This window comes from Oenanthe melanoleuca, chromosome 3 (assembly GCF_029582105.1).
Source record: "Oenanthe melanoleuca isolate GR-GAL-2019-014 chromosome 3, OMel1.0, whole genome shotgun sequence".
Lineage (NCBI taxonomy): Eukaryota > Metazoa > Chordata > Aves > Passeriformes > Muscicapidae > Oenanthe > Oenanthe melanoleuca.
Window position 1 is genome coordinate 105876961 of NC_079336.1, and position 21297 is coordinate 105898257.

At 50.8% G+C, this 21297-nt stretch overlaps 1 protein-coding gene across 4 annotated transcripts in view; it reads right to left on the reverse strand.

Annotated features, from left to right (window-relative positions):
* The window catches only part of SLC8A1 (solute carrier family 8 member A1), a 118747-nt gene that overhangs the window by 82469 nt on the left and 14981 nt on the right, over positions 1-21297 (reverse strand). Inside the window, exons 1-2 of one of the 4 annotated variants that reach the window (XM_056487523.1) lie at positions 20091-20486; positions 8716-10551 (exon numbers count right to left, since the gene is read on the reverse strand). In XM_056487523.1, coding sequence (XP_056343498.1) covers positions 8716-10544 — 1829 coding nt within the window. In that variant the 5' untranslated portion in view covers positions 10545-10551; positions 20091-20486. Of the gene's footprint in view, positions 1-8715; positions 10552-20090; positions 20487-21297 lie in introns of those variants that run through there. The other 3 variants (XM_056487520.1, XM_056487522.1, XM_056487521.1) reach the window with 3 other exon arrangements.

Here is a 21297-nt window from a genome sequence, read left to right on the forward strand (position 1 = left end):
TCTCATTCATTGCAAGAGCACAGTGTTGTGAGCTCAGGTTTGGCTGATAATGGCACCCCCTGACTTGGTTGTTCCCTTCCCACTTGAATTTGTGTTTATGACTATTCTTACACAAGCACTTTACAGTTACTTGCTTCTCTTCAGGCTAATTCACATCTCTGTAAATCCCCATCCTACCCCTGTTAATGCTTTCAGACTCTATTCTCTATCTGCAAGCTAAAACACCAATTTTCTCTTCCCCATGCCCAACAAGCTCCATTTCAGGACAAGCACCTACTGAACACCTTTTCACCCCCATCCAGTGACACATTTCTCTTTCCAGACAGATTAAACCCCATCACCCCAGTGGCCCATTTAGCCAGGGCTTGCTTATGACAAGGCAACATTAAAAGCCCTTCTGAAGCTCAGTGATATGACAACACTGCTTCTCCCTTACCCAAAAGGCTGGCATAAAAGGAAATTAGGTTGGCTTGATAAGATTTGTTCTTGACAAATATATGCTGGCTGTTATTCATCTCCTTGTTATCTTTGAGGTACTTACAAATAACGTGTTGATTTATTCTGGGCTCTTCTAGGTACAAAAGCAGGCCTAATCTGGGTGAGATGCTTTTGAAGGCAGCTTCTGAGCTTGCCTGCACATGTCACCCATTGCCCAGGAAAGCTTCCAGAGGGACTGCTAAAAGCCCCCCATGCCCTCCCCTCACAGGACAAGGCTAGATTTCCATGTGCCTTCTGTTCTGAGGACAGGCACACTGAGTCATCTCTGTCCTACACCTGCAGGCTTCATGACCACAGACATCACAGAGGGACCTGCTTCTTGGCAGAATCTGTTCAGCTCCCTTCCCTTTGTTCCTCTGCATTGCTAAGGCATGAATGTCCAGAGTATCCCATCTAATTCTTGTCCAGTTCATACTCAGCCTGATTCTGACCCAGCCCTCCCACACTTCTCTGTTACAATCCTGCCTACTAAACTGACCCATTTTCAGGTTTTTGTATGAGTCTTTCTGAGTTCCAGGTCACCAGAGAGCTCATGAGTCAGGTAAATCTCCTGCTACACTTCCCTCCTTATTCCCAGGATGATGTGTGCCTGGGGCATTGATATTGACTATGTTTACATTATTTTTGCCCTGTGTAGGGGTGATATCTTATTCCTCTAGGTCCTGTCACATACTCAGCCACTAAGGAGGAAGATAAATTTCAATGACCAGACCTAAAGTGTGAATGGAAATCTACTGAACCAAGCAGACACTTGGCTCTTGTGCAGACTCCAGTGCCAGGTAAAACCTGCTTCCTACCTTGCCTGAGCCAAAGGAACAGGTTTTGTTTCAGATCAGGCCTCCTCTTCTCAATGGAACCAGGGCGTCTCTCCCCTGCTTGCTGCGGCTCAATTCACTCCAGACTCCCTGCAGAACTGGCTTTTTCTCTGCCTTACACGCTGTGACAGGGCTGTGAATTGCTGGGAGAGCTGTGCAGTGTGAGGACAGCACAGCCTGGGCTGCACAGAGCACAGTGTCCACAGTCTCCAGGCAGAAGTGCTGCCTGCCCTTACCCAAAGGAGTGCCAGAATAAGTCATCTGTCACAGCCCTGGTGCTCAGGAGGCACGGGGGAGGTTTTGGGGCAGAGGATGGCAGAGCCAGGGCCACATGAGCATTGCAGAGATGGGAGAGCAGGGGGAATGCTGAGAGCCTGCCTGGCAGTTTTGGGGGCTCTGAGTGCTCATGGATCCGTAGATTTCTACTCCAGATTGTTTGCAAAATGCACGTTTAACTGTTTTGTTCTTTAGGATCACGTGTACTGACAAATTAAACCAGGAGCATGCAAGCACGTCTCAAAATGAGTTTCTTGCTAGGAAGCAAGCAACCAAGTTTGGAAAAGAACTCTGAGCAAATTAATCCTTTTTTGTCTTCATGTCCTTCTTGTGTCCCAGCCAGCGAGACAACAGCTTTGCCACCTGGTGACAGTGCATCTGGCCCTTGGGACAAGGGTCTCCTGCGGGGTGTGCTGGGCTTGTGGTTGAGTTAGAGCCATATTGCACAACCCCAAAATAGCACAGTGTGTGACAACCACACATCAGCCTTTTAATGGCAGCAAATAACCAGAGGAATCACTCAAGCTCTCCCAAGAAGCTTCCTGATAACAACGCCATAAAATTTAAACCATCCCTTGAAAAGCTCCAAAGCTAGTATCTCTGCACTGGACTCCACTCAGCTGGGCTCAGGGGACCTTTCCCAGGGAAGGACCTGGCTCTGAGGGGGCAGGCTTATGCCATCAGTTCTGACTCTGTGCTTCCAGCACCCAGTTCACAGGGATCCAGCCATGCCCCCCATTCTTTGTTATTGCTTTGCTTCTCACTGCCAGACACATTTGATTGTTACTTTGATTGTGTAGGAAGCAGTCCAGACATTATGGAAATGGAGCCATATAGGGACTGGGCAGAGGAGGCTCATGCTGGTCACCCTCTTACTTACACAGCAGTGGGAATATTTTCTCTCTTACACTAAGATATTTTTAAAACAGAGAATGCTGTTACTGTTTGTTGTCACCCAGGATCCAGCATTGCCATTCTTGGAAAACAGCACAGTGCCTCTAATGTCATTGTCAGAAACTTTATTAGCAGAGTTTTTGATATCTCCTGAGATGTCCTCAGTCTAACTGGCATTTTTGGCTTGGGGAGGACTGACCCTTGCTCCTACCTTGCTCATGACTGCAAGGGGGACATACCCCACAGTACCAGTGCATGCACACACCATGGCAAACACTGTGGTTGTGAGAGTTTGTTAACCAAAGCTCCTCATCTAAAAGTACTGGGAAAACACAGCTGGTTCAGCAAGACCAGACTGTGAAGTTGAGCTAAAACAGTTCCTCTGTGGTGCTGGAGAACAGGGGAAGGAGCAGAGACAAAGGACAGGATAGGTGACTTTCCCCTTGCATGGCAGTGATGTGCATGTCCTTGCTAGCGGACACATGATTTTTCTGATGTGAGCAGAGCCAGTGGAGACACACAGAAGCCTGATCCAGTCATGGAAGACTGTGCATCTGATAAGGGCAGGGCAGCTTCACATCCCCTGTGAGCACAGAGCTGGCTGACCACACTCATTCGCCTGCAGGGTGATGCCTCCAGGCTCAGCCTCTCCCTCTGAGGAGGGGCTGCTTCTGACTCAGTCTGCCAGGTCCAGCTTTGGATGGCAGCAGATGTTTCTCTGCCCATCTGTACAGATGCTTGGATGCTGGCTGTGGTCAGCTGTCTGCTTTTTGTTCTGGCACTCTCATTTTGAGCCCACGGATCCAGCCCTGCTGCTGGAAGAATACCGAGTGCCATCGTCTGAGTTCAAACCCAAGGGCAAAGTGTCAGAGGAAAGAAATCCACTCCCAAGGCAAATGCCCAGCTTGAACTCCAATTGCACCAGGATCCTGTGTATGAATGAATTACCTCTTCCTGCTCAAGGATTTGCCACAGCCATGGATCCCATGTGACAGCTGGGAGAGGGACAGATGCCTGTTCTGTTGTAAAAACTGCTGGTGCCAGTGCTGCTCTGAGCAGCACATGCCAGGGAAAGAAGGGTCTGCAAAAATAGGACTTCTCCTACCCCCTATTCTTGCCTCCCCATCAGGGAGCTGTGGAGCAGTGCTTCATTCTGAGAGAAATTTCCTCTGCCAACAAGCTTTGCTAGGGCTGCTGTTTTAATTTCTTAAAACAAGCCTAGATCCTGCATTTTGTGAATCACTACAATGCATTTAATAGGTAGCCTTTTCATAAGGGAGCACAGCGGATGTGTACACAGGCCCTGATGAAGCTAATAACTACCTCTCAATGGCTTTCAGGGAGTTATTACATATTTAAGATCCAAGCTCCCTTAATCAACCACAGAGATGCAGCTGGCAGCAGTAAATTGCCAACAACAGTTCATTACAAATAAGGAAACATTGGTTTTTCAAGGACAAAAACTGTGTCAGTTCTTCAGCTAACTCTTGTCCTCACCCTTCTCCCCCCGCCACTCACCCCCAGTGATGTGCTGGCACAACTTGCTTTGTCCAATAACTGCCTAATCCCCTCCACAGGGGACATCATGCAATCAAGTTCCTGGATTTCCTGACTTATTTGGGCAAACAGCACAGCCTGCATCCCATGCTCACCCTCCCTGAGGCAGGCACTGGCAGGACTTGTCCCACAGCACCAGGATGATCCACGTGCCACAGGAGCACCCTCAGTGGCTTCACCCTGGGCAGCAGATGAAGCCATGGGACACACAGATATGGGTTTGCCTTCAGGGGATGGAGACCTGTGGCACTTGGGAATGAGTTTTCCAGTACCTGTCATGTCCTGGGCACAGCACAGAGGAGAAGGTCTGTGGACATAAAGTGGCTTTATTCCTTTGCTGTCTCCTGACAGACGTGGCTGATCATGCAGTGAGGAAAGAGAGTTTAAGAGAGATGCCCGTGCCTGGGAGATACTAAGGCAAATATTTTAAGAGCATTCAGGAAAGACTAAACATGGCTTGAATGAAGAGAACAAAAAGACAGATGACCCTGTTAGAACTGTATCTTCCCCTCTGAAGAGGTGGCAACCAGCTTTTGGCCTTCAGGAACCAAAGAAATTATACATTTCTGGCCCAGAGAATTTCTCCTCCTGAAAAGAGAAATGGGCACCATCCATCTGCCAGGGCCACTTCCTGTAAGAGGGATCTGTCCTGGATAGACCAGGAACACTGGCTGCTTCTGCCAAGGATCCAAGCCCTAGATCCAGCTGTACTGCCTGCAAATCCCACTGGGCCAGGCAAGACTTCCAGTGGAGAGGGGAGGATACTCTGCAAACCCCATGCTGGGCTCTGGAAGCAGGCCCAACAAGAGTTTAATCTTTGTTTGGTCTCCTCTGGTATCTCACACTGTGCTGCCAGACATTAACCCCGTGCAAGCTGGGGCTGTTGGGTCAGGGGATGCACATTGTCCCAGCAGAAGAAAGTGGGATCACAAAGATGAAGAGAATGTACTCAATAGTGAAACCTGAAAACAGGAATGTTTTTTTGCTTCCCTTCCAGCCTGGTTTACAGAATTTTCTCTGCCACATCAGAAGGCATCCTGCTCTTCAGCTGCATCCTACTGCAAGGCTGCTCATGCTGGAGGCTTTGCTTTTTTCCTCTGAAGCTGCAGGCCAGAGGAAAAACTGATATAGATGGATTCCAGGGCTGAGTAAGGATATTATTTTTGCTGTTTCTTTAGAAATACCTGACCCAACTTCTTTTTGGAAAAGAAAAGGGGCACTTTAAAAAGCCATACCACTTGGTTCCCCTCCTGCCACCATCTATATTTATTGACATTGATATTTTTAAAGGGCTCTTGGGAGGGAGCCTATTTGGTTTCTGGGGACACTTTCCCAAAACAATCATGGGATGTAGCTGATGTTTGTGTGTCCATTAGTATTCAGCTCCTAAATTTATGCTTCCAGAGAAATGCCAAAACTGACTTGGACAAGTCAAATTCAGTGGGCAAAGAGTGTAATTTCCTAAATGTGCAGCAGCCATTTAAAAAAAAACCAACTAAACTGTATATTACGAACAGCAAGATCATTTGACAAAGATTTTCCAAGCATTTACAGGTGTGACTGCATAGGTGAAATGTGAGTTTAATTGATTGTCCATATGTACCATCTTCCCCACTGACATTAATGCAGTAAAATCTTTTCTTTTGGGGTGTGTGTGCTGACATCTGGAGCGCAGATTGTGACAGATCTCCAGCTGCAATGTTATCCCTAGAAAAACTTTGGTTTTTTGAACATGAAAGAGCACACTGTTTTCAAAGAGTTTTGCAATCACATCTGGAAGAGGTGCTCCTGCTGGTGCTTCGAGACAGAAAGGAGAAGAGCTGATGGGATATCAGCTGAGGAACGATTGCTTCCTCCTCTAACATGGGAAGCTGGACTTCTTTTGAATTATTTATCATTCAGTCAGGAGATAAAAATATACTGGCTGGATGAACCAGTGACCTCTTCTATGGTCACAATAGCTGTAGGGGGGGGACAGGAAGAGCCTACAACTGCACATCTTCAATGTGAGAAAATGGAGAAATCATTAACAGAGATGCAAGACAAGGCTGGAGCCACTTGCTGAGAGGGGACCCAGAGGGAAGGCTCTCCCACACTTTAAATCACAGCACCTACACTAATATCTCAGAGCCCCAGGTACCAGCAGGGCTGGGTTAAACCTTCCACAGAAGGACCAACATCTTCTCCACTACACACCTCTTCTTGGTAGAACCAGTATGAGATGTTTAAATGTGCAAGAGCAGCATGGCTTCAGCAGTTAAACTGCTGTTTTGTGTACTCTGGGAAGGGGGGACATCAACAGATTGCAAAATGGGAAAGTCTCTCTGGACAAACAAACAACGTGTTACATAATTGGGCCTTTTGGGAGCCAGAGGAAGGTCTCCAGAAGATCAGGGCCCTCCCAGCGCTTTCTAATTTTACTGGGACTTACCAGCAAGCCAGCCCTCTAATAATAGAGGCTTGTGCATGCTTTTCTTTCGTCTTCATGTCTCCCTGTACTGCTCTACCTTTGTTATTACTGCCCCAGAAAAACACATCTTACTCACTTTTATCAAGCTGATTCATTCAGACTTGAATGGCAGAACTGAAGAGGCACTAAAGACCTTTAGAAAGGGCAGCAAAGACATTTCTTGGCCATCAGGGCATGGGAAAACCTAGAATTTTAGAACTTTATTGAATCCAGTGTGCTAGGGAATTGCACCATTCTACAGAACCATGGCTTAACTAAAGTACAGCACTATCAAACAATGACCGAGCAAAAAGTCTTTAGCTCCATAATCCACATATTGTGCTAGTATATTTTCTTTATTGGAGCAAATTCTTCCAAGGGAGGATGCCTGTAAGCAGCAGCTCAGCATCAGGAACACTCTGTCTCTGTGCTGCATGGCTGTCCTAAACTTGTGTCCAGGCAAAACATGGACCTGCAGGAAATCTGCCAGGCAGATTGCACCACCCAGCACCTGAACATGGACTGTGGCAGCTAGCTAAGTTTTAAATTAATACCTGCTGCCTTTCAGTCACAGGGATAGTTTGGAATATGTACCACTGGTTTCATTCTGTCAATGTCCTCTCCCACCTGAATGGAGAAAATCCCTTGGCCAAAATCTGTCCCTGCAGCCATCCCCTCCTTACACCCCAGGCCCCAGGCACTTCTGAGATGCCACCCCTCCCTGTGATCCTGCAGTGATAGTTCACAGCCAAGAGAGATACAAGGGCATCTGCACAGGAAAAGCATGCTCAGGTTTCTAAGAAAGCTGCTTTCCCCTGTTTCTTGCTTGCTGTGCACATTCTGGCAGCCGGTAAGAAGAGGAAGGAGGAGGCTTGCAGCCCTGGAGAGGGCACACCAGCACAGATCCCACAGGATGTGGTCAGCTCCCTTCCAGCACAGCCCTTGGGCACTGGGCTGTTGGCAAAAGCCAGCTCAGAGGAGGGAGGCCAACCCCAGAGGCAAGCAGTGCCAGACAGAACACCTCACCTGACCACAGCCCAAGCACCAAGAGGCAGCACAGGCACAGGTCTTGGATGAAGGACAGCACAGAGATCCTGGCCACAGTGATGGATCCAAGGCAAGGCATAGTCCAAGCTCCTCTGAGCTCCATTGCAGACCCTGTGGCTGTGTGTTTGGCCTGCCATGTAAACATCACATCCCATGGGAGCTGGGAACAAACGTCAAATCTATCTGCCACTAGCCCAGTTTTACTAGTGCTGAGTGACCTGGATAAAAAGCAAAGAGCCTTTGGGAGATATCCTTATAGCCTAGTTCATTGCATCTCTGCGGACAACTTCCCCCAAAATGATAAAAAAAATATTCAAATAACTGCATTCCTCTCTACTACATGTATCATTCAGGAGTCAGGAGCCATGAGCTCTTGACCCTTGTATGAGCAACATGTCTATTGTGGCCTCCAGATTGTAGAGCTGTGAAGTTTTTGCTCAGTTTTTGCTGGGAAGTCAAAATCCCAACTGGTATAAATCCTACCAGAGAACTAAAAATCACTGTTTTTTCCCCCCATCTACTTCAAAAAGTTTTATGAAGAAGTTCCATTCTCCCTGCGCAGATGCAGCAGATTCAGGTGACAGAACACAAGGACCACTCTGGGCACTTGGCATAGTTTGTCACAGCTCCTAGGAGACCAGTAGCACAATAAATAACACCCAAACCAAAATTCAGCTCTTCCTTGACACAGCAGTGCCCTTTATCATTTACTTCTTTCAGTTCTGTGCAGTGTTTTTGTGCTACAGAACTTAGTCCCTCTTGGCTGCAAACACGGAATTCATGCAGGAAGAGCCTCAGGCTGGAATAACACAGCTCCCAATCCTTACTCCTCCCAGAGCAACAGCTGGGCAAGTAAAAGTCTTCGGGACATACCCAAGGATAGATGTTTTCTACCATGATTTACTGAGCAAATTATTATTATGTTCTCCACGTAATGTAATAAGGCTACAGAACTAATAATTTCCCCACCACCCAAATAGCAACACTCAGGAATAGTCTCCAACAGCAAGCAGCTGAACGTGGCTGCAGTTACATCCTAACTATGAGGGTTCCCTGCATGACAACACTTTTTCAACTGGACAGCGACCCAGACCTGCACCCGTAGAACAGGCAGGGGCTAAGTGCATTTTGTTTCAGGAGAAACAGAGACTGCAAGGAACAAACAAAACCTTGACTTACACTATCTCATCATTCTGGAACTCCAGCTCCCCGCAGGTGTCTTCAAAGTCCTCTCCTCCGCCTTTGGCCGTGCCTTCAATGGTTTTGTAGGGCACAATAACATTTCCTCGTGCTCCAGAGGTTCGCAGCACTTTCACTTCCATGGTTCCTACGCTTTCGCTGATGTGCGTCACCGGCTCCTCGAAGGTGAAGATGCCGGCGTGGTCGTCGTCGAAGATGGTGACGGTGGCAGTGGACGGCGACCCCAGGCAGGCCAGCGCTGAGACCCGACCGGCCTCAAGGACACCCTCGTCCGAGGCCTCGGTGCTCACACGGACGTTGCTGAGATGGACCAGGAAGTTCTCATCCTCCTCGAATATGTCGTCGTCGATTATGCCGACGCGAATTTCCTTCTGGGTCTCCCCAGGCTTGAAGACCACGGTGCCCTCGGTGAACTCGTAGTCGGAGCCGGCGTTGGCCGTCCCGTCCTCGGTGCGGAAGTCGACGTACACCGTGTTGGTGAGGTCTCCCCCGCGGCGAACGATGGTCAGGGCCACGGTGCCGCAGTTCTCCAGGCACTGGTAGGTGCCCTGCTCGAAGTAGAGCTTGCTGACAGGGTCGCTCTCGGCCGCCTCGCTGTTGACCTCGTGCATGCTGACGGCCTTGCGGGCCTGGTCTGCGGCGTGTCTCTTGAGGATGTTGCCGGCGCCGGTCATGAGCCGAGTGGCCTGGATGCGGTAGAAAGCCCTGCTCTTCTGCTGCTGGCTCAGCACCTGGTAGTTGGCCAGCTCTATGAGCTGCTCGATTTCCTTGTCCGGGTGCTTTTGTTTCAGCTCCTTCAGGATCCGAGCCATCTCCCTCCTGGCTTCCTCGTCATCCTGGTCCTTCTCGTCCACCTCCAACACCAGTGTCCCGTCCAAAAAGTTCTCCACGTGAGAATTAGCAACCTTTCCATCCATCTCGATGTCAGCCTTGGAGGAGGGCCGGTCACCCTCATGCTCGATGATCATCCCCCTCTGCTTGCCAGCTCGGTATTTCTTGTAGACGTACTTGTAAAATAAAAGCCTCCTGTCAGCTATCCAGGCAAACACTACACAGATGGGGAAGAAGAAGAAGGTGAGCAAGCCTTCCCAAACCTCCACAATCCCAGGAGAAGACACAGATAAAATAATGTAAAGCCAAGTGTAGGCAAAGATGCTCCAGGCCGCTGTAACAAAAAACACTCGCAAGTGCTTGATCTTCCTTATCTCTCCGTCGGGCACCACGTACACGCAGATCGCGATGATGACGAACATGTTGAAGGCAGCGCTCCCCACGATGGTGCTCGGCCCCAGGTCCCCCGCTGTGAAGCCGTGGCCGCACACCTCGATAACGGAGAGCAGGATCTCCGGAGCGGACGAGCCCAAGGCCATCAGCGTGAGGTTGGAAACGGTCTCGTTCCAGATCCTCACGGTGGTTTTGCTGGTCTCGCCGTTGGGCTTCTTGATGGTTATTTCCCGCTCTTGGGATGTAATGACTTCGATGGAGGACATGAAGCGGTCGGCTATGATGGACACTCCCAGGAACATGTACACCATTGCTACAAAATACACCGTTGCCCGAGCGATTTTGTCCCCAAACGAGGGGTCCTGGGGCTCCCATATGGGTAAAATCACGCCCTTTTTGCAGATGTAGGAGCCAGCGCACTCCTCGGTGTCGTTGGCGGGCAGTTCGCTGGGGCTCTCCGCACGTGTGCCCTCTGCATGGCACAGCAGCACCAGGACAAGGCTCAGGAGCGGGAAGCTCGCCGGGGAGGGCTGTGTGAGAGCTGCTCGCGACATGGCCACTTCCAGCAGACAGCTCCCAAACATCCTCAGCCTGAAGAGGCAAAAAGGAAAGATGCATTAAGTGAGGCCAACCAGACATAACAGATTTCCCTCTCCAAAGATACGACCGAGTTATCCCGTTACTCAAGAAGACGCAGCTGGTGAGCCCATCTTGTTAAGATTAGTGATGTCTTCCATGTAGAAATCCCCTAGTTCAGTCATCTGAACCAGGATGGACTCAGATGGCACCAGTGAGTTAGCACCTACCCCCTTTAGGTACCATGATGTTTCTTTCTCCTTGTTGAAAACCTATTTGTTCAATTGCATTTCCTTGTTCCTCTAATCTAATTAAAGCCCATCGTTCTGCTTCACAGCTGGCAGAAGTGTTTCCCATTTCAAAATTACAGTGCACTCGCTGGAATTCAAGGATAAGAGCAGCAGAGGACAGGGAAATCCACTATCCCCTCACCATGTTTAAAAAATATTTTTATACTTTTAAAATCACTGTAAGCTATGTATTTCACAGTCTCTTCTTGTTCACAGTCCTCCCAAACATCTACTCCACATCAGAAATCTGCACAAAGTGAGCTTGAGCCCTGTCAAAACCTTACTCTTAACAGTAATTTGGTCATAAGATGCACCAGAAGGGCAGCCTGTAATTAATGATTTTGGAGCCATTCCTTCCACAGTGCATCACTTTGCACCTTCCCAAAACTGGAAAGAGCCCCATATGCATGGAAGCCTGGCTCTCTTGGCATGCTTCTAGAGGAAACGTGTCCCTGTGCTCTCTTCCCACTAGGTCAGCTTTGAGGGCTTCCCCTTCAAGGGCCTTTCTCACTCCATTTACAGCATCAGTCATCAGGCACGACAGCTGTACTTGCCCTTGTCCTGCCTCAGGATTTTCCAGCAATGTAGAGGAGCTGTTAAAGAGGTTTGCAGTTAGTTAACAGTGCATAAACCGACAGAACAGATGCCTTTAAGTACAAAGGGATGCTTAGTGAAAAACAAATCTGAGCATGCTCAGTGTTGCATTCTCAAATTTACTAGCCAATAAAAGCCAGATCCCTAGTTATTAAAGCTGTATTTTCTCCTCAAGGAGAGCCTTTGCTATACCACGCTTCTCCAATCCAAGTTAATTTAATCAGGTGGTACTTAAAAATGTTTCTATGAAGAGAGGAAAATGAGCACGTCAGTATCTCGACTTCACAGGGAAATACAAAAAGCTGAGCTGATTTTCCTCAGAAAAAAACCCATACACCTGAAAGAAAAAAGGGAGCAAAGCTCAGCCATGGAAGGTTTTAACTCCTCATTAGGGCAGGGGCAGATCATGCAGGGACAGGGCTGTGTGCAAGGGAACAGCTGGCTGGAGGGAGCAATGGGAACCATCCCACACCCATCATATGGGATCTGCTCCACAAAGAGACACTGGAGTGCATCAAAGCCCTCTTTCTCCTCTGTTTGCTTTTATTTATGGATGATGCAGTAGGATTATTGGTCTGGAAGAGTAGTACTGAGAATTTATCAAGATGGTTTCATATAAATGGCATTTTCTTACCAGAAACTGTTGGTCTGCCTCCAACTCCCCACTCCCTGGTATTGTAATTAAGAAAAGAAAAAGATACATAGCGGAGGAAGTGAGCAAATCAGAGAGCTGGGTGATAAGAACAGATAAACTGAACAAGAAAAAGCAAGTCTCTCGTAGGAAGGCAGATTTAAAATAAAGTTGTTTGCATTGGGAATCCTGCTAATGCTACAAAAAAGCTCTTACTACCAGACTCACTGCCCCTCTGATCGTAGTGCCTGGGTACCTTCTGCTTCCCCAAATGTGAGCTGTAGCCACAGCTTACAAGCCCAAAGTGAAAAAGATGCAAGCATGATGTTTGTGAAGAGGAGCACCTTGTTGCAGGCCCCTCAGTGGATGGCTAAGCTGAAACAGATGTGCATTCACGGTCATTGAAATTTAGCTGAAGCATGAATTAGCCACCTGACATCTGTACTCCTGTGTTTCACACTGCTCCAAACCAAGTTATGGAGACATTTGATAAAGGGGCTGTCAAAACACAGGCAGGATTGGCACCTACTCTGTTTATCCCAGATAGCCCTTAAGTGTAGTTTTGTTTCCTTTTTAAACATGTAGGCTAAAAAACATTCATTATGGGCACAAAATACTACTCAGCTGAATGGTTCTTCACCCTCTCCTTCTACAGGGTAGTAGTTTCTTCAGAAAACTCAAGAACATCCACCTGTCCTTGTTGAGTTAATTTTTCTCCCTGTGGCAAGTCATATCCCTGCACATGTACAATTATTCAGAGCAATCAGGCATTGTGAAATCCCCTTGGCAAGAAGAGAAAACAGATGGTTCTAGAAAAAAATATTATGCTTTGGGTCACTGATTTAGGTCATGAAGAATAGGAGAGTCCCATCACACTTTGGACCAGCTCTCCATCCTTAAAAGTATTTGGGTACTAGAAGTCTCATTCAGAAAAAAAAAGACACCCTCTAAATCAAATTAATAAGTCATTTGAACTTTATTTACCATGTGTTTACCCTTTCAAACATTCTAATGTAAGTCTTGTTTTGTTTTGGTTTGTTTATTTGTTTGTTTGTCTGTTTGAAATCAAGTCCCATACTATGTTAAACAGGAAGAAAAAAGGCCTAGAGGCTTGCATCTGAGCAATCCTTATTTCTGGCATTCCCAACCAGCACTCCATGTACAAGCAATATTTTTCCCTCAGATGTCAGGAGGTAAAAAATGTGGGGCTTTTCTGGAGAGGGACAAGAAATGGCTGGAGCTTTGGGAGAGACACCCACCAGCCATGCCAGGGTGCCTCCTCTGAGCAGTACCCCCAAGCTCTGTTGAGCTTCCTCCAGCATTTTGTGGTGCAGCCATCAAGTAGGGCTCACACACTATGGCCAGCTTTCCTACTTAAACCAATCCACAGTGAGGCTCAGGAATTAGGAAGGGCTAGAAAATGCTTGGCCACAACATGCTAGTTACACACGTGCAGCCAGAGCCTGACACTCAAAATATCTCTGAGAAGCCCCTGCTGTTAAATCATCAGCATTTCTTTACTTGTACAATCCAAAATAAACAGCTTGGTCCCCAGAGACCCTCTTGCTCTGCATTTGCCTACAGTCTCAGCTCATGGTCAGCACACTGTGGCATAGTGTAGGAATACACCCAGAAAAATAATTTCCAACATGCTGTAAGGAGAAGCAAGGCTACCTGAAGAGCAGCCCTCCCTCCAAACCGAGCTTTGTTAGCTTTTCATTAAGGTGTTCAATTGCATTTCCCATCCCAGCCATCAGCAATAAAAGCCTGTGCAGCAGCTGATGCCCAGTGCCAGGCTGGCAGCCCTGGCAAACCCTGCCTGCCACGGTGCTCGTGGCCTTGGTGGCACTGCCCTGGTGCCTCTGGGGCCAGAGGGATCAGGGCAGCACAGGGCAGGGACACAGGCTGCTCTCAGGCTTGGTGCTGGCTGTACACGTGTGGTGAAAAATCCCAAAATGCTGCCCTGGCCCATGAGCAACACCTGATGCCCAGGAACAGCAGCCAGAGCCCTTTCTACCCCTCCTGGTGCTGCTGGGGAGCTCTCAGGGAGAGCTAGAAGTAGCCAGGAGAGACAGAGCCCAGGCTGGGCCCTCCTGAAGTGGCACTGAGCCCCTTTCCCTGTCCAGACGAGCTGCACAGGGGTGCCAGCAGGTGTTTTGGCACAGTCAGGGAGGACAGCCTGTGAGAGGCTCCATAACAAGCTCAGTTTAGATGGAGCTCCTGGCCAAGGGCTGTCAGCCCAGCCTTTCTTCCACCCCTTGGTGCTGTGAGACACCAGGAGGGCAGTTGTTGCCCACAGTAGGGCTGGGAGGGCTGCAGAGATATTTTCCTCCCTGCTGGACATGGGAACTCTAGGTTTTACAAATTGGTGGGAGAGAGCTCCTGCTGCCAGCTCTTGCTCCTGCCCCCCAACTGAGGAGCTGCCAGATGGGGAGGAAACAGCCTTTTAGACTCTGCTCTGATCTTTCCCTGGCAGCATCGATCCTTCAGACCGACTGGCTGCTGCATGCAAAGCGGGTCTGAAAGCTGCTCTGCATTTAAACAAGCACAGCTTTTTCTCTGCTGCAGCCTCCCAATAGTCCCATCTCCATCAGGGCACTTCAGCCTTGAAATATCCACTGTAAGACCCTCCCCTTTGTATCACACACAGGTCTGTGACCATTTGCAACACGCTAGAAGCACCATTATTTTTAAGAGCACTAAAAAAACCACTGCTGGTCCAGACACTTTAATTACAGAAGGACTGGGCAAAGAAGGAAACAGCCTGGGCTCAGGAGGAATGAGTGGCCACACAAAGGAAGACTGAGAGGCTTTCCACGTGGAAATTCTTCCCCAGCATCCCACAGAAAAGCTGTGCAGAGCAGCTGTCACACAGCAGTGTTCCCACCACTACAGCCACTGCGGTGCTACCCCACGGTGCCCACCCCGCTGCGACATCAGCTCCATCTTCAGCATCACCACTGCCAGTTTACTGCCAGCTTGGATGGGAGAAGGTGTCCCCACAGCTGTCACCAGCCTGCAGGAGGCTGGAGCAGCACCCTCTCCCCACAGGGTGCCTGGTGGCTTGCTGGGGAGCAGAAGAAAGTTTGCTCTTCACGCCAGAGTGTCTTTTCAACTCCATATGGGAACACAACCAGGAGCGTGTCGCAACACCACGGGGATTCCCAAAGAGTCTTTTCCCATCCTACGGCCAGAGCTAGACAAGAGAGGGCCTTTTCCTAGCAAGGGTGCACTAGGGAAGGCAGATCAAGTCTCTCCTTTCTGGTGTCACAGGCTGGAGAAAGTCTCCCTTCAGCCAGAGGGGCCCAAATCTGATGAAGAAGCAGCCAGTGGTCACTGCAAGGATAACCAGCATGCACGACAGAGAAACAGAGGCTCAGAGCAGCTCAGCTGCTCCTCACCTTGTCCCTGGGCAAAAGACAGTAAGCCCCAAAAAGGCAGACTCTCTCCTACCCCACAGTCAAACCTGAAGTCCCCAGGTTACAGCAGTCCCCAGTTTCTCTTGCAGGAGAAGAAGAATCCACTGCAATCCTCCTGGGAAGAAACACTGCATTCCTTGCCTGCATGCATGGGACTTGCAGCCACGGCCCCATCTCTGGAGGAATACTAAACTTCTCCCCTGTTGCTGGCCCTGCCTGGCTGTGCTCAAGCCTGTACACCTGTGCCTCACTGAAATCAGCAGCCTGCTCTACAGCAGACAGCTTGGGCAAAGCCTGTACTGGGAAAAGATATGGCTGTAGGAAAAAAAAACCCAAACAAACCATCTGGTCTCTGCCCATCACAGCTTCTGGCAGCCAAGGGACACAAAAAGGATGCCAACAGCCCTGTGAGGAGGTGCAGGGTGCTTGGAGATCTGTCTGGGCAGCCACAGGCTCTGCTGGGTTCTCTTCTGATCTCAGTGCTGACCCACTTTGGTGAAACTGAGCTCCTGACAGCTGTGAGATTTACCTACCAGAGCAGGAAAAGGAGCCTTCTGCTACACTGGCTGTACATCCAAACCGTGGAGGAAAGCTGCTAAGTCCAAAGCCTGTGTTGCCACTCAGGGCTGCATAGCGTGACGGCACTTTGAACGCTGCTTGGAAAACCCTTGGCTCGCTTCCCTGCTCCAGCTCTGCCTGGCTCCTGCTCCCTTTCACCCAGCTCTGCCACTCCAAAACAGGCACAGCCTGTTGGCACCCCCCCACCCATGACCCTGTAGATCTCCACATCAGGAAAATGATTTCCAGGCCATCAGCATCCTGATTGCATCAGTACAAAAAAACATCGAAACCTTTCCAAATATAGTCAGAGGCACAAAGCCCTCCATGAAGCTGATCAAGTAAAACACACATCAGGCCACCCTGGTTTTTGTAGAGGACATTAAAAAGTAAGAATAATTATCAGTCTGCAACTGATTTTTCCAAGTATCCTATCTCTTCAATGAAACATCCAATCTCTCCCACAATTTCCCCAGCAACTTTCCAAAATAAACAGGCAAATAGAGAAAATAAAACATCCCTGATATAAAATTTCGACCACATTGCAGGAATTTGGGGGCAGCTTGCAGAAAATGAGCTTGGAACTGTTTGTCAGGGAGATTACAGTCCTGCTTTTCGTACATGGAGACCAAGTGTCAAGTTGTCCCTTTCTCCCACGACTCAAGATCTCAGCAAGGAATATGCCAGGAAATAAGAAGCAAGGGGGAGATGCTATATTTCTCTGGGACTGTTTTTTTGTTTGTTTGTTTGTTTGTCTGCTTTTTAAACAACTGTCTTCCTACTTGCTGCTGTCTTCAGACCATTTCTTTATCCTTACCACCTGCCTTTGGTCTCTTCTTTATCAAGCAGCATCAGGCTCTTCCGTGTGATTCCCTTTGGGTTGCTGATGCCTTCCTCTCTGCCTGTGCATCTCCCTCGCTGATTTCAGCCCAGCCTGCCCATTCTCCTGGCTGGCCCCAAGGCTGCCTGTCTGGCAGGCTCCTCGTGCCATCCCAGGGCAGCCCTGCATCTCCCTGTGCTCTGTGGCTCGGTGGAAAACGGGAAGAGCATCTCCTCTGAGTGCTGGGAGAATAAAACACTGCTAATAAGCCTGAGGCTCTTGAGCAGCCTGGGGAGGAAGTATCTGCCCAGAGGTGCCCCAAAAGGGCCAGAAGGGAGGAATTAGCAGGCCTATTGATTTCCCCCACACCTCTGTCCACTCTTCCTCTGGGACTATTTTTCACTGGGTTTGTAGCTGTGTGTGGGTCTGCTGTGCAGCAGGATGCTCCTCTGGGCCCTGCAGGAACAGAAAGCTTCAAGGGCAAGGAGATAAATCCCCATCCCCAGCTCCCTGCAGCCATCCAGGGATGAAGAGGTGGAGATGTCCATGGGGATGGGTGTGGGGAAAGACTGATGCAAATGCAGGTTGTTGAGCTGAGCAATTCAGGCATGGTAGTAGACAGGAGCTGGGCAGGTTGGGCTGGGCTGGGGGCTCACCTTGGCATTCTCCATCCATCTGTTCCTGGCTGGGGAGGGGTGTAGCACCTCCCAGCAGAGCCACGTCCAGAGGCACAGCTCTGGCACGGCTAACTCTAGAGGGAGCTGGATGCTAGTGCCAAGCAGATGGCCAGTTTTTAGACCCCCAGACCTCAGGCAAGGGATTCTAAGCCCAGGTGTGTGCCAGGCCTTCTTTACCCATCTCAAACACAAGGTTAGCCACCCCTTCCTTCTCCTCAGATTCCCCCACATTCTCTGTCTCCTCAGGAGCTCTATGCAGCACCAGATCTCACTGCTATTTGTAGCCAGGTTTCCTTAGGAAGCCAGGCACATGAAATCACAGTTTCCATGTCTGTCTGTCTGTTTGCATCGCTCCCCCCTCTTTCCAATTTCAGCTGAAGTCACCAGAGGGATAGAGATAACAGCAAAAGCCAAGTTCCTCCAAGGTTCCTGGAAACAGCTGGAGAGATACCACTCCCACCCTTGGCAAGGGAAAGCCCGGTCAGGGAGCTCAGTGGATGCCAGAGTATCAAGAGCACAGCAGCCTGCAGCAGCCCCAGGTGCAGGCAGGTTTTTCACAGCTGTGTGCACCCATGTCCAGGAGCTGGGAGCACGTGCAGATCCCAGCACTCTGAGCTTGGACAGAGCTCCAGGCTCTCCCAAAGAGAGGCACTGTCACTTGTGCTGTCTATGGCCAACCTGTTGGTTGGTCATCCACTGATGCTTGGATCTTGTGGAGCACTGGGCTTTATTACAGGATCTAAGTTTCATTAGGATGCTGGAGAACAGGGGCTTTTTACCCAGTGAGCAATCAGGACTGTATCCCTTCAAAGCCACAGCAGAAACCCCAATTCTGTCCCTGATGCAGCACCAGAAAATCACAACCCTGAACATTCAGAGTGTATCAGGACACTACAAAAGGCAGAGAAGTGGCTGTGCCTATACAGCATCATTTAATGTGCTGTAGAGACTCCCGAGAGCAAGAGCATGAAACCAAAGTTTGTGCCATGTCATGTGCAGCAGTGCCAGGAGAGAAGACTTGGTGCAGCCTGGGCAGATACAGGACAGTGAATATTTAAGTTTCAGGAGCCATTCACAGCCTATAAATTACAAAAGCCTTAGTGAGAGTTAGAGAAGGAGAAATAAGTGAAGTTTCATCAGGTTAGAACTGTGCTACTCTGTGCTGGCACTCAGAGATGCTGGACACAGAGAGTATGTCCAACCTCCTTAGGTATCCTGAATGGTGGAGAGGCAGCTTTGATCAACGTGGCTCCTCAGCACTGACTTAGGAGTTGTTCGTGTCGACAGAGCTGGTAAGAGGAGTCAGACAGCTTTCCTGGGACTGGAGGTGGGGGCTCATGGCTTGGCTGGCAGGTGATGGTCCTACGAATGTTAGGTTATTTCCCTATTTGGCCCTTTGGACAAGGGGCAAGGCTGCAATTGAAGAACCAGTCAGAAGGACAAGGGGGAAAGGAACAGCTAAATGGAGGCTCCCAAAGGATCGCAAATGCCTTTCTTTGATGATAGCCACGTCTGAGCCAAAGCCATACAGCACAGCTCTGTGCTGAGTGCCACCATCACATCAATATCTGATTCTCACCTTCCCTTTTCTAAACAAAAGCTCACCCCTTTTCTTTGCGATAGTGACAAAACGCGCGTGAATTCCTTGGCGGGTGACAGGGGAGCACACAGATAACCCCAGCCTCTCCCAGCCTTCATTTCCATTGCCTGACTTGCGAATCTCCAACATCTGGGACCGGAGGAATGAACAGGTTCCTGCAAAGCGCAAGCGAGAAGGAGCCCTGGGAGCACACGCTCGCACCCACACGCCCGTGACCTTGTGATTTTACTACAGCTTTCATTTTCAGACTCCAGTCCCCAGTGCTTGCTGCATTTCTGCAACATTTTGGCAGCTTGCTCTCGCCTTGGAGACAGAGCGGAGCGTGGAGTTGTTTTGCATGGCTCGGCGGGGAGGGAAGCAACAAGGCTGTGAATAAAGAATTAAACTCAAGATGACGGAAGAGCCCCAGCCATGCTTCCACCTAGACAAAGCCTACGTGATGAGCGCTGCTTAATGCCAGTCCCTAATAACGCGCGCTGCAAGAGACGAAAATGGGAATTTCGGCGTGGCTGCAGGTGCCTGCGAGCACTCACCTCGGGAAGCGTTTCCAGGCAAGAAAAGCAGCCCCGCCAGGCGGAGGCACCGCACCCCGCCGCGCTCGGGGGGATGCTGTGCCCCAAACCCCCCGGGGAGGGAGATTTGCCTCAGCCCCCTGCCCGACCCCACCTGCCCGGCAATGCCCAGCTCTCGGGCTGGGGGGGAGGGAGCGACCCCCACCGCAGCCGCGCCTCCCGTCGCGACATGTCGCGATCGGCCGCCGGGGGAGGGCGGCGAGCCCCTTTCGCCTGCCCGGAGGTGCCGCGGCTGGGCTGCAGGGAGCATCGCCGGGTGCGTGCAGCGAGTGCGAGCATCCTGCCCCCGCCTGCCCACCGGCTCCGCACGGCCCCGGGTCCCCTCGCCGCCTCCCGCAGCCTCCCGGCGCTCGGAGCTGGGGAGCGGCCGGGGCCGGGCGGTCGCGGTCCTACCTGGCGGGGAGCGGGAGCGGGCGGCGCCGGGGAGGCTCAGCAGCGGCGGCGGCAGCAGCGGGGCATCGCGGCGGGGCGGGCGGCGGAGCCCCGGTGCGCGGCTGCGGCGGGCGGGCGGGCGGGAGGGAGGGAGGGAGGGAGAAGGGAGGGAGGGAGGGAGGAAGGGAGGGATGGAGGGATGGATGGAGGGAGCGCGCACACACACACGCACACAGAGACAGAGACAGACACACAGACAGACACACAGACACACAGACACAGGCGCGCCCCGGGGATGCGCTCAGCCGGCCCGCCCCGCAGGCAGCCTCCCCTCCCTCCGCATCCCTCCGCCGCGATGCGCGGGCAGCCAGAGACCCGCCGTCCCTCCTCCTCCTCGTCCTCCCGCTGCTGGAAATATTTCCCGAATTCCTCCTCGGATCGAGGGACTTTGAAAGGCAGGGCTGGTTGCGGACCCACCCCCAGCAGCCCTCCCCTCCCTGCTTGGGGCAGTCCCCAGCGCTGCCCGGGACTGTCCCCATCCTCCATCCCAGCCCACCCCTCCCTGGTCAGCTCCTGCCTACATCCCCCCGGCCGACCTGCGAGGGCCATCCTGAACCCCTATGCACCCTTCGGGAGGGAGAGAGCCCTGGGAAAGATGGACAGACGGGAAGCGTGTGTCTGTGTGTGTGTGTGTCTGTGTGTCTGTGTGTCTGTGTGTCTGTGTGTGTACAAGGAGTGCCTTGCTGTGAATGTCCCCGTGTCCCACAGTGAGGAAGTCAGGAGCATCCCAAGGGGCCTTGGGTTGGCGTTCAACCCCCCCCACTTCACATCCTCAGAGTTGTGGCAGGGGTCAGCAGGGGACATGGGGTGACAGGCAAGGAGCCTGCGGGTCAGCTAGGACCCTCCTGGGAGCTGGCCTCACACCTGGCAGCTGGGTCGGCCCCTGAACCCACAGAGCCTCCTGTGTCCACAGGAGAGTCCTGCAGGAAGGCAGCAGCCTGGCACAGAAGGACTTGCTGCACCTCAGGCTGACCAAAGTGTCCTTCCTGTGGGCAATTCCCCTTCCACCATGCCTGAATGACTCCTCCACTCTTCCCTGGCTCCAGCAAGGAGCAGATGAACCCATTGTCCCACCCTCCAGGCAAAACTCTGTGACTTTAGGAACTTAAAATAGGACCAGAACTAATAACTCACACGCTGGTGTGCAAGTACCCAGCGACCTTGACAA